Below are 12,667 nucleotides of genomic sequence, written 5' to 3'. Positions count from 1 at the left end.
CTCCCAACCTAGGTGATTAGGGTACAGTTGGTCAACATCAATCACACTTGCACTACTGACCTCCAAGCTCTATTGAATACAGTCCCTAATCCCCTTTAGCACCTTGCATACCTCAATTAGACCTCCTCCCATTCTAAGTGAGTGCAGTATTCCTTTAAACGACAGAATCTTTCTCAAGACAAATGCACATCCCTGGAATCAATCCAGTGAACCTCAACTGCCGCCAATGAAATTAGATTCTTTGTCGAGGAGACAAAAATTGTACACAGTACTCCAGATGTAGTCTCACTCACTCCTGGTGCATTTGCAGAAATACTTTCCTACTCCTTTAGGATAAAGGCCAAATTCCATTTGCCTTGCCTTCTGTGCCTGCACACTGGTTTGTTGCAATTTGTGCATTGGGATCTGTTGTTCTTCTGTACCAATGCATAGATATTTCTCTCCATTTTAGAGAAGTTGACTTTCTATTCCTAAAATAGAAAACTTCACCTATCCACATTAAACTTCATCTGCCTGAGATCCAAGATAGCAGCAATGCAGTAGGTCTGCCCTGTTCAGCTCTGTACCAGAACCCAGACAAAGTGGTGAATTCACCCTCCCTTTCTCACCTATTGTGGAAAAAAAAGTAATAAATTTGGTAGTTTTGAATCCCCAGAATTGCTGTATGAGAGAGAGTTTAATTGATGAAGAAAAATGACTAAGGGAAAAGCACAGCAAAGATTGCACCAAGCAGGGCAATCCCACCGCTGAAGCGTTGGCCTCCACAAACGCCCCAGGAACCTCTGTGGAGTACAGCTTTATTCGGGAAACTCAAGATTGATTCAGCAATGGAGGAAACCCAGGCTAGGCTGGAACTGATCTCAGTCATGCTGCCAAAGCATGACCAGGTGATTCAGAATCTTGGACAGCACATTGTGGAGGTGGAGCAGCAGACCGTGGCTTCCGAAACTATAGCACAATCCTCGGCAGGTCTGGTCAAAGCCCTGGAATGGCAGGTACAGTCCTTAGTAAAGCAGGTTGATGCCACGAAAGTCAAGGCCATTGGAAGAACATCTGCTTGATTGGGCTGTTGGAACAGGAAGGCGGCCAGCTGGTCAGCTTCTTGGAGCAATGGTTCCTGCAGTTTTGAAGTTGAAAGTCAGGGCAGGCCAGGTGTAGGTCAAGCAGGCCCACTGGGTTGAGTACGCAGGCCTGGATCAGAGCAGCACCCCTGTCCAGTCCTAGTGCGACTCCGATACTACAGAGATAAATTATGCTGGAAGTTTCTGGAACACTGGGGGAAGGATCCACAGGCTCTGATATACAAAGGAAGAAGAATTCTGCTTTGCCAAGACTTTTCTGTGGCTGCGATCTGCAAGAGGTTAAAAAGGAGGCTGAGGGACTTGAACATTTAGTATTCCAAGTTATCTGGCAATAGTACATTTCAGCCACAGAGGGTCCGTGTTTAATTATGACTTACCGGAAAAAGGAAAAGACTTCCTGGACACCTTAAAATAGACTGGCTGGCTCAAATAAAATGATCAATAGCGTTCACTTTGTTTTCTCTGCAGTTTGCCTGGTTTTGTTTTACTATGTGTGGGTCCCTTTTATCCCCCCCTCCCATTATCCTTTGTTTTATTATCATTCCTTTTCAGTTTCTCTCAGTACAGGATGGGGGGGGGGGTATTTTAATCAGGATTGCCTGGGATCAAAGTATGGATAGGATAGGTTGAGTGCCCACCTTTTAAATTTTCTTGTTGTAAGACGAGTGTTACTTTTTTAAAAAAAAGTTTGTTTTGCCTGAGTTTAGTGCACGGCTTCAGCTAGAAGGAGCCATGGAGGGGATAGTGGGTAGTATGAGCATCCCCTGTGGGCAAGGGGGAAGTCTCCTCTTATTTGTGTTATATGTTGGTTCATTGTAAAAGTAGTTGTTAGAAGTTTTCATTTAGTAGTTCTATTTTCAAATTTATACAAACTGTTTACTGTTTTCATTCTGTGCGCTACGAGTGGGGTTCTTCAAGCCGAAGAGAAAAGGATCAATGCAGCCTTGCTGTAAGGAACACATCTAACGGATAAGGACCACTAGTTACAGCAGGGAGGGTTTGACCAGGTATTTTTCTCATCCTTTCATTTCAAGCAGTAGAGGAGTTGCTGTACTCATCCAGAAGAATCTCCCATTTCAGCTGTTAGACCAAATTAAGGCCAAATAAGGATCATAAACTGCCCATAAAGCTTTAATACATGGAGAAGAGTATGGGATCTTGAATGTATATTGCACCTGGCACACCCCCCTCAAATTTAACAGATGTGCTTTCCAGGCTGATGGCCTTTGTTGCGCATCACACAATTATAGGGAGAGGCTTTAACTGACTTATGGACCCCAAAGGTGGACAGGATGTCACAGTTTTGTGGGTATATCCCCACAAACAAGACAGCTGGTGGACCTGAATAGGGAGCTGGGGTTGGTGGATGTGTGGCGATGACTTCACCTGGAGGGCAGGGACATCACCTTTTTCTCTAATCCACACAAGTGCTACATGAGGATTGACCTTTTTTTTTGCCCCAATTGGCTTTTTTACATTCAGTGCTGTCTTGCAGAATTGGGAACAGAGCCATTTCTGAACATGGAAGTTAAGGCCAGTGGTGATGGTTCAGGCTCACTGTATTGGCACATGGCTCCTTTCCTGCTGAAGGATAGGAAGTTTATTGAGTTTTTTTGCAGGAATTTAAAATTTTTCACAATGCTCATTTGGGCACGACCAGTAATGTCGGTGCTGTAGGAGACTGCCAAGGCCTATGCAAGGGATTTGATTATTTCTTACTCAGCAACTAGAAAGCGACAGAGGGGAGAACAGCACCGTATGCTCAAGGCCCAGCTGAAGGCAGCTGAGACAGCATACTTTGACAGGCAGACAGAAACCAAGTTGCAGCAGATTACAGCTCTCAAGGCTGCTCTGAATGCTGCACTCACCCAGACAGCAAAGAGGGAGATTTCCTTTGCTAAACAGAGGTTATTCGAGTAGGGTGATAAACCGGGTAGGTATCTGGCATACGTGGCCAGAAAGAAGAGTGGCCCCCAATCTATCACATCCATAAGAGTGTGCTGGTATTCACGTGCGATTCCAAAGGATTAATGCAACATTCAGGAAGTTCTAAGTTGTACCGGTCAGAGGGCTGTGAGGACAGATTGGCGAAGACAAAGTCCTTTAAGACCTTGGACCTCCCAGGTGTAACTTTAGAGGTGTCTCTTGAATGCACTTCTGACAATTCAAGAGATACAGGAAGCAGCGAGGTAGCTCGAGTGGTAAAGCCTCTGACCCAGACTGATTTCAAAGCGAGTTTTATGAGTATATAAACATGCTGGCCAGGCCAATGTTGGATACATACAACTTTTCATACAGTCAGGACTAATATCCATCCTCAGAGAAGCAAATATTTATCTTATTCTCAAGAAAGGGAGACCCCCAGAGGGTTGTACTTTTGGGTTGATCTTTTTGACACTCTCTCTAAAGCCCTATTTCGTGGTCCTTATTTCAGTCACTGATTCTGGTTGTGATTACTATATCTTGAAACATTTTGTGTGTAAAAAAGGTCATTTCGCTCTTTGTGTTAAATCTATCACATTTAATAAAAGTCTTCAAAACCTGTGGACTTTTGACCCACCAAGACTTCACGCACTCTCTCCCTACTCAGGATGAAGGAGGTACCTAGCCAACTTCAGAAATGCAACAATTCTAACCAAACTTCAAGAATGGAGATAGCATAGACTCGTCCATTCTTGTCCACAGCAAAGAAAATCTCAATGTGCATTGTCCTGAAACTCATACATCCTTTGTTTTTGGGAGGATGTCCTCAGCCAATGTCCACAGAAGCCCTCTGACATGATCTTTGTTGACAAACCAATAAAAGAAACAGCAATCTACACTGAATGCACATCGCTGCAATTCACAACGATACAAATCATATTTGAGTGAGAGATTGGAAATAGATACCTTCAAGATCTAGACTGGCATCAAACAATGTTGTGTGGTAACCCCCATTCTGTTTACAATCTAATTAATATAAGCAATTTACCTCAAAACTTCAATTCTTTATGACATCATCAGATGGGATGCTGATTATTGCAATCTATTAACCCTTTAGAATCAACTTATACAATAATGTCCTAGTGAAAGACCATCTAGATAGGAAATTCTTTACCTTTGTTCACCTCCATGCCAAAACTAAACTGTTGGATCTCGATAATCTATGGTTGTTATGTAACTGCAGTTCATTGCACACTCTGAACCAGATTTACCAGCCACTTGCAATCTCTTCAATTCCACATAAGAGATTAGCCCTTGACTGGACCAAAACAAAGTTCATAACGTATCTTAGCCTAATAGCTCTCATATGCTGAAGGTTCTCTCTCCTGAAACACAAGGTTCACATTGCACACGTGGAAAGTTCTGCACATCCCACTTTTTCCAGTAAATAAACACGGCAGTGCCCAAATAAGCAGGTTAAATGTTAGTATTCAGAATGGAATGATGATACTGGCGGGGTCCTATAGATGTGCATTTTGCACATGTGGAAGGGTTTTGGGGCGCCAGATATTCTACTTTGAAAGGTCCTAGGGAGTGTTGCTGAACAAAGAGTCCTTGAAAGTGGAGTTGCAGGTAGATAGGATCGTGAAGGCGGCGTTTGGTATGCTTTCCTTTACTGGTCAGGACCATGACAGAATATTCCCCACTTGCCTGGATGAATGAAGCCCCGACACTCAAGAAGTTTGACACCAGGACAAAGCAGCTTGCTTGATTGGCACCGCATCCACCCCTCCATCACTGAGTAGCAGCAATGTTACTAAACTATCTACAAGATGCACTGCAGAAATTTAAAGTTCCTCAGACAACACCTACCAAATGCACAACCACTTCTATCTAGAGGGACAAGGACAGCAGATTCATGGGAACACCATCCAAATCGCTCACCATCCTGACTTGGAAATATATTGCCATTCCATCACTGTCACTGGGTCAAAATCCTGGCATTCCCTCCCTAATGGCATTGTGGGTCATCCCACAGCAGGTGGACTGCAATGGTTCAAGAAGGCAGCTCACCACCACCTTCTCAAGGGCAACTAGGGACAAGCAATAAATGCTGGCCAAGCAGCGATGCCTACATCCAAAAGAGTAAATAGATGAAATATGAACATAAAAATAAGAAAAATAGGCACTGCTTTAAAACTGGTGAGAAGGTACAAGTAGTTATTTGCAGCTTTGGTACAACAAGCTAAACATGAGGTGTTGCATTTCACAAAGGTAAATCAGGGCTGGACTCATACATTTAATGGTAAAATCCTATAGAATGTTGTCGAGCAAAGAGATCTTGGGGTGCAGAATCATTGTTCCTTGAAGGTGGAGTCACATATAGACAGGGTAGTGCAGAAGGCTTTGGTACCCTTGCCTTTATTGGTCAGTGCATTTGGTATAGGAGTTGGGATTTCATGTTGCGGCTGTATAGGACATTGCCTAGGCTACTTTTAGCGTACTGTATTCAATTCCGGTCTCCCTGCTACAGGAGAGATGTTGTTAAACTTGAAAGAGTTCAGAAAATATTTACAAGGATGTTGCTGGGGTTGGAGGGCTTGAGCTATTGGGAGAGGTTAAATAGGCTAGGGCTATTTTCTCTAGAACAGCGGAGGCTGAGGGGTGACCTGAAAGAGGTTTATAAAATGATATGGGGCATGGATAGGGCAAATAGTCAAGGTCTTTTCCCCAGGTAGGGGAGTCCAATAAGAAAGGGCTTCAAGGTGAGAGGGGAAAGATTTAAAAGGGACCCAAGGAAAGATTTAAAAGGGACTCACAGCATGGCACAATTTACATTGAAACTTTCCTTTTTCAACCCAAGTATTAGTACAACCTTAATTTCAGCGTATCTCATTTTTAATATTTTTGGCATTAGATTAGATTAGATTACAGTGTGGAAACAGGCCCTTCGGCCCAACAAGTCCACACCAACCCGCCGAAGCAAAACCCACCCATACCCCTACATTTACCCCTTACCTAACACTACGGGCAATTTAGTATGGCCAATTCACCTGACCCTGCACATCTTTGGACTGTGGGAGGAAACCGGAGCACCCGGAGGAAACCCACGCAGACACGGGGAGAACGTGCAAACTCCACACAGTCAGTCGACTGAGGCGGGAATTGAACCCGGGTCTCTGGTGCTGTGAGGCAGCAGTGCTAACCACTGTGCCACCGTACCGCCAAAGCAAATCATCTTCACTCAGCTCAAGGAAGGCACTCAAATGAGAGGAGGATAAAGGAAACATTTCATAGACTCTCTGATGGCTTCTCTCAAGAAAGACAACATAGAAGTCAATTCTTGGGAAACCCTTGTTCAAAAGAATCCTTTTGGAGGAAGCTCCTTTATGAAGGTACACAATTCTTTGAGAACACCGTTGAGTAACAGGAAGTACAGAAAAGGAACCGGAGAAAGGAATGTCAGTGATTTCAAGGCCAAGGACCAATTCTATCTCCTGGAAACATTACCAAGTGTGTGATTGGAGATGCACATCTACGATTGGGCTGATCAGCCACGCAAGGACTAAAAAAATCCCTGACCAATCTCAAAGAATTGCCAATGAAGGTGACTCTTAGTCCCCATTATCACCATTCTAGCTACTCTTCTTTCCTGGCTAAACATGAACAATTCCTTTGTCTGCTTACCCCTTTTTTCTCTCTCTCTCTCTTTGGGCTCACTCTCTACCTATCTGCTAACTCCTTTCCCACCATCATCTGCATAAATACCATCTTTTCCTAGTTGCTGTCAGTTCTGAAAAATGATACTGTACTCAAAATACCACATCTGCCTTGTCTTCACAAAGGCTGTCAGATCTGCTTGAGTTTCTCCAAGATTTTCTGTTTTTGCTTGTTTCAGCTCTCCAGCATCTGGCAGGTGTATTTTATTTTACTTAATCAAATTTGACCAAAACAAACCGGTTCTCAAACTAATTAAAGTGACCTTCGTCCTATTTTTCCTTTTTCTTATTTTGGTTTGCACTTGAGAATTGAACTTTGGACAACAGATCGTTTTCAGAACAAAAGGCTTGTGTTGTTGGGACAAGGCCTGGTCAATTACTATTCTAAGAACATTGTAGATGATTTACCACCTAGTTACTGTTATTTTCGTGGACTGGCAAATGGTTGGATATTGAATTTGTCAATCAAGGGAGAACTGATGCTAGTCAGCAAACCACAGAGAATGTTGAAATATAGACAGAAGGATTATTGCACTCAAAAATTAACTCTTGCTTTTATTTCTATAGATGTTGCCAGATGTGCCGAGTTTCTCCAAAACTTTGTTTTTGTTTCAGAAAACTCTCCAAAATGGTCGAACACATCCACCCTCTGTTAAACATATTTTGATGTTCTGGAATGAACATTCAGAATCTCAACCTGAGCTACAAGTCTTCTCAAAACTCACTAACATTTTAACGTTTTCATGTATCCTACTAACATATGCATAATTACATCCCCAATTAGGTTCTAGTATTTTTCATACTACCAACGTCAAGTTAGCTAGCTTGTTGTTCTCATGGGGAAAGACTAAAACTGTGGGATAAAAGATCCAAAATTAAAGTTAAACCAATGGTGAAGATCAGAGTTATTTTCTGTGTTCTGGAGAGCAGTGGAGGGAGGGTCACTGAATCTCTTAAAGACCCATTTTGAAAGATTCCTGACTAACAATAAAGTAGAGATCACTAGTCATGATCAGCCTTCTCCTGCTCCTAATTTGTAAGTTTTATCTTTTCTCTCTCCCTCATTTCTTGAGTAGCACTTTCCATCTACTGAGACTATTCCAGATTCAGAAGAATTCTGTAAAAGCAAATACATTCACCAAATTTGTTAGTTCTAATTTGATCAAATAGACATGCATTATTTCACTACCGCTTAAGGGTCTCATACACCAACTACTGAAGGTGACAATCCTACATGTTTCTATAGCATTTTTTTTTAGAAACCTACCAAAATCCAGTACTCCTCCAGAAATGTCTCAACTGTCTTTGAGCTTTCGATGTATCCACTGTAATTGAAAAAAACTGAGGTCCATGTTGTGGATTTGTCGAGGCATCAATCAGTACAAAGCAACAATCAGACGATTCATAATTAATGTACAAAAGCAATAGTAGTCTTCGCACTACCCACAGATGAAGGAATGCCTCAGATATTGTTTTCAACGCACTCTTGAGCTTTACAGTTCCAGCTCAATCCAAACATTGCAGTTGACAATAATATCGACAGATTTTGCTGTAAAGAAGTCCTTCACTTGTTTATTTAGTTGCTGCCCCTCCTCGATCTCTGCAGTGGAAAGTACCTTCCTCTCACTAACGAACTATGTCAATCCTGTTTTTATACCAAAAAACGACTACAATCTTATAAATGTTTTTAAATATTTAAAGTAGCTTTCACGGTCTTTTATAATCGTGCCTTTCAAAGAAGTTGCATTCTCCACCCGACGGGAAGAATTCACTTTAGGCTGTAAAAGAAACCAACACCCTCACGTGACAGTGGAGCCCGCCTCGAGACCGGAAGTCTAGTTTTAATTGGCTACCACGTTTACGTCCCTCCTCCTATTGGCTGAGGAAGATCCACGTTGATCGCGCTCGCGAGGAGACGGTTGGATTCAAATGTGAAGCTGCTCAAAGCAGCTGCGAGCTGTTTAGTCTGTTCTTTCTGTTGTTCTTCGTTTGGTTCATGGCAAGGAAAAGGTAAAGTAGAGTTGCTTTAATTTCTTTGGTGCGACTTGCTAATTCCTTCCTTCCTTCCTTCCTTCCTTCTAGGTTGCATGTGTTGTTTTATTTATCTCTAATCGATGCGCTGGATTTATCTTGAAAGTGTGATGTTATAAAGCGTGTGGAAGTTCTTAACAGCTTGTGTCCTGGTGTTTTTGAGCTGGACCTGCCATTGCTTTTGAACGCATCTATGGTTTAAGCTGCTTTTTGATCGCTTATTTGCATGTTTGTGCAAACTTCTATTCCAGTGAGGTTCTAGCTTCATCAATGGATTATCTTCTGAATACGAAGTTGGCGAAACTCCAACGTATCTGGGACGTTGTGGGTATTCCGGAAGACAAGCGGGTTGAGCGGATGGCCTCAGTAACGAAGTGTATAGAGGTACTTTTTAAATATCTAATGATTACGTTAAGTAACGTTTGAAGGGTTGTTTATGGAGTTACACGAATAGCTATTTAACTTGCCATTTTTTTTTGATGTGGAGATCAGTTTAAAATATGGAACAATTAGTGTAAATTGAGAATTTTGACCCTTAGTCTGTTGGGGGGGAGGAGTTATTTTGAAATGACTGGGAATAAATGGGCTTCTTTTGAATCAGGGTAGTAATAGCCTAACTATGAAGAATGTCATTGTGCCTTATAATGAAAGGGTTAATGATGGTAGAAATTACTACTTTTTACTCTTTCTCCCACACCGCTGAAAAGTATTTAATGGCAAGTTAGTAATGCTAATAGTCAATTTTGCTGTGGTTTTCTTGTCTGCCCCTGCTGCAGAGCAGGTTAGAGCAGTATGATGGTTTGTCAATGTTATCTAATGTTTCCATACTTTTGGATGAGATGAGAGAGTGGGAGCACACTGGCGATGACCAGGTCTGAGTGTTAAATTGGAAATTTAGTGCATTGGGGATGATATGCTTTACCTTCAGCCTTCTGTAGTTCATGAATACTCACTGTTGTTACTTTCTAATTTGATCTAGTTGTGTAGTTTTTTGGCAAGTGGGCTTTTTAGTGCTGCTTGCATTTTTGCTCCAAACTAGTTGCTTTGGAACTGCTGAGTTGCCTCTAGGTTTGTTATGGGTTGTACCTATACCAAAGTGCTTTTGTGGAGGAAGATTGAGAATTTTGACAGTGAAGGAATGGCAATACAGTTCAAGTTAGGATGGTGGCTGACTCGGAAGGAGAACTTGTGTGAGCACGTCATATCCTGCCACCCTTCCACTATAGATGATAGTGGCTTGGGTTTGGTAGATGCTGTCTTGAGAGCCTTTCAGTGCATCTTATAGCTGAGGCACTGCTGTTACTATGGGCAGTGGTGAGAATGAACTTACATTGTGCATTTGCTTCATCTTTAAGTTTTGAACTCGTCTATTCTGGCTAGTTAACAAGCATCATAGATAATTTTGGATGGTGGACAAGTTTTGGGAGTCAAATGATAAATTGCACATTGCAAGATTGCTACAACAGGTCAGTTGCTGGTGTATGTGTGAGACTAGGCCAGTCTACTTTCTGGTCAATGGTAACACTCCAGGGTGATAGTGATGTTCAGAGTGAGTGATACCAGAAACTATTGTTGGAGATGGTCATTGCCTAGCATTTGTGACAAATGTTACTGTCAACCTAAGCTTGGATACACTTCCTGCAGTAGGAGAATCCACACTAACATCTCACTCATGAAGTTTCTCATCTGGGTCTTATTGCATTAACCATGGACTGCTTCCATTTGTGAATGGATCTGAAAATGTTGTGACATGAACAAATTTCCACACTTGATTCCCATTGGCTGTAATTTTGCTCAGCTCTTCAATGCTGCACTTGGTCAAATGTGATCTTCGTGGCAAGGGGAGTCACTATCCCCTTGCCTCTGGAGTTTCCAATTTGCAGATGACACTAAAGTAGGTGGAAACGTTGCGATGAAATAAGAAATTTCGAAATGGCAGATGAAGTTTTTTTGTAAATATTTTTGAGGAATAGATTCTAATTTTTAGAAAATTACTACAAAACTTATTATAAAAATAACAGTAAACAGCTACTACTGTACTCCACACAATTTAGAAAGAAAGAGGGGGAAAAAGACCAACTCAAACTATCTTGACCTCTGGTTCCCAAGACACCTTCCCAAAACACTTGCTTTTGTGCCCCAATACCCAATGACCACGCTCAAAGTAAGAGTACCAATATCTATTTTATACATGGGGCACATTGGGGACGCTCCAGTCCTTTATATTTCACAAGCTGCTCCGGTGCCAAATAAGCCCAATGGAGTACCTTTTTAGTTGCATAGCCTGCATCCTGTTGCACATCAATCTTCCTTGCGTTTTCCCAAATATCCTCCCATGCCTCTGACGTGATCTCCACACCCAATTCCGGAGTCTAGATTCCACACAGCCACTCAATGTCCTTCGAAACACTCCTAATAAATGAGTGCTGACAGAGTACTGTGGACCAAAGTACTCTCCTCTCCACTTCTAACTTGTAGGGACTAACCATTAATGTAGTCTTTTTCTGTATGAAGTCCCTAACCAGAGTTTACATTTCTGGCTCAACTGCTCAAAAAGACTCCCAGAGCCTAAATCCAGAATTCATCGATCCTGACTGAAATGGGAGTAAAAGAAGAATTTTTTTTGTTTGAAAATTGCCCTCACTTTGTCGCATCATTCTCCATGCTTTAACTGTGTTAAGGGCAATCTGATTTCTGCAATGGTCCATAACAGTCCTAGCCTTGTTAACCCCAAATTAACCATGGGTCCTGGCAAGCCTAATCAGCCACATAGGATAACAGGAAACTTAATTGATATTTCTTAAAGTCTGCAAAATCCATACCCTCCAATCCCTGTGGGAGCTGCAATTTGGCAAGCTTAAGAGGCCGTCTGTGATGCCAAATAAAAACCAAGCCATATATCAAGCTTTCATAGTGCTTGCCCAGGCAACATCAAAGGGAGCATTCACATGGGATATAATAATAAATGAGGAAGAACATTCATTTTGATAGCCATTCAGGATATGCAAGATCCTCCCTAGTGGTGGAGGTCCTGTCTTATCTTCTCTCGCAACTGCACAAAGCTAGCCTTACATTATTGATTGAAGGCCTGGGTGATGAAAAATGCCTAAAAACAGGAAACATCCGTGACTACCTGAAAGGGAATTAGATTCCGCCCCTAAGATCAGATACTCTAATATGACCGTCACCATCACCACACCGTGTCACCCTCCCCCAACACAATAGGCATGACCCCCCCGACTTCATAAAATTGATTTTATATCTGGAAAAATAACCAAATAGATTAATTACTTGTATTAAACAGGGCACAGATACTGTCAAGTTAGTTAGAAAGAAAAGAACATCTACATAAAGGGTAATCTTGTGCTGTCCTGATCCTACCTCCGGGACAATTTTTTATATTGTGGTCCTTCTGGATGGCCTCTGTCAACAGCTGAATCACCAACATAAATAATAGTGAAAGGGGCACCCTTGTCAGCTGACTCTACCAATACTAAAATTGTCAGACGGTATCCCATTACTGAGAACTGCTGCTTTAGGATGGCCATATAACACTGTCACCCACTTGGCAAAGACCCCTCCAAGACAAAACTCTCCACAGGAGTCGTACCAGAGTATTGGAAGGAGGTGAATGTTGTTCCTCTTTTCAAGAAGGGTAATAGGGAAACCCCTGGCAATTACAGACCAGTCAGTCTTGCGTCTGTGGTCAGCAAAGTTTTTCTTTTGGAAAGAATTGAGGGATACGATTTATAACTATTTGGCAAAGCATAGTGTGATTAAAGGCAGTCAGCATGACTTTTTGAGGGGCAGATCATGCCTCAAATCTTACTGAGTTCTTTGAGGAGGTGACAAGACAGATTGACCAAGGTCGAGCAATGGATGTGGTGTATATGGACTTCCGCAAGACATTTG

The 12,667-nt window shown here is 42.0% G+C and overlaps 2 protein-coding genes across 4 annotated transcripts in view; one reads left to right on the top strand and one right to left on the bottom strand.

The window, feature by feature from the left end:
- The window catches only part of LOC148139942 (protein regulator of cytokinesis 1-like), a 44,316-nt gene that overhangs the window by 11,386 nt on the left and 20,263 nt on the right, over positions 1 to 12,667 (bottom strand). Inside the window, exon 1 of one of the 3 annotated variants that reach the window (XM_087980156.1) lies at positions 7,992 to 8,521. The exons of the other annotated variants lie outside the window; for them this stretch is intronic. The gene's annotated coding sequence lies outside the window, so the exon portion shown is untranslated. Of the gene's footprint in view, positions 1 to 7,991; positions 8,522 to 12,667 lie in introns of those variants that run through there. 3 annotated transcript variants of the gene reach the window in all.
- LOC122548113 (protein regulator of cytokinesis 1-like) overlaps positions 8,638 to 12,667 on the top strand; it is a 37,312-nt gene continuing 33,282 nt past the window's right edge. The window contains exons 1-2 of the mRNA XM_087980152.1: positions 8,638 to 8,734; positions 9,007 to 9,139. Coding sequence (XP_087836278.1) covers positions 8,721 to 8,734; positions 9,007 to 9,139 — 147 coding nt within the window. The 5' untranslated portion in view covers positions 8,638 to 8,720. The remainder of the gene's footprint in view (positions 8,735 to 9,006; positions 9,140 to 12,667) is intronic.

This window comes from Chiloscyllium plagiosum, unplaced genomic scaffold (assembly GCF_037043375.1).
Source record: "Chiloscyllium plagiosum isolate Xiang-an unplaced genomic scaffold, Cpla_swu_hap1 HiC_scaffold_36, whole genome shotgun sequence".
In the NCBI taxonomy this organism is placed as follows: domain Eukaryota; kingdom Metazoa; phylum Chordata; class Chondrichthyes; order Orectolobiformes; family Hemiscylliidae; genus Chiloscyllium; species Chiloscyllium plagiosum.
Note: the sequence above shows the minus strand (reverse complement) of the source record. Positions and strands in the feature narration are given on the sequence as shown.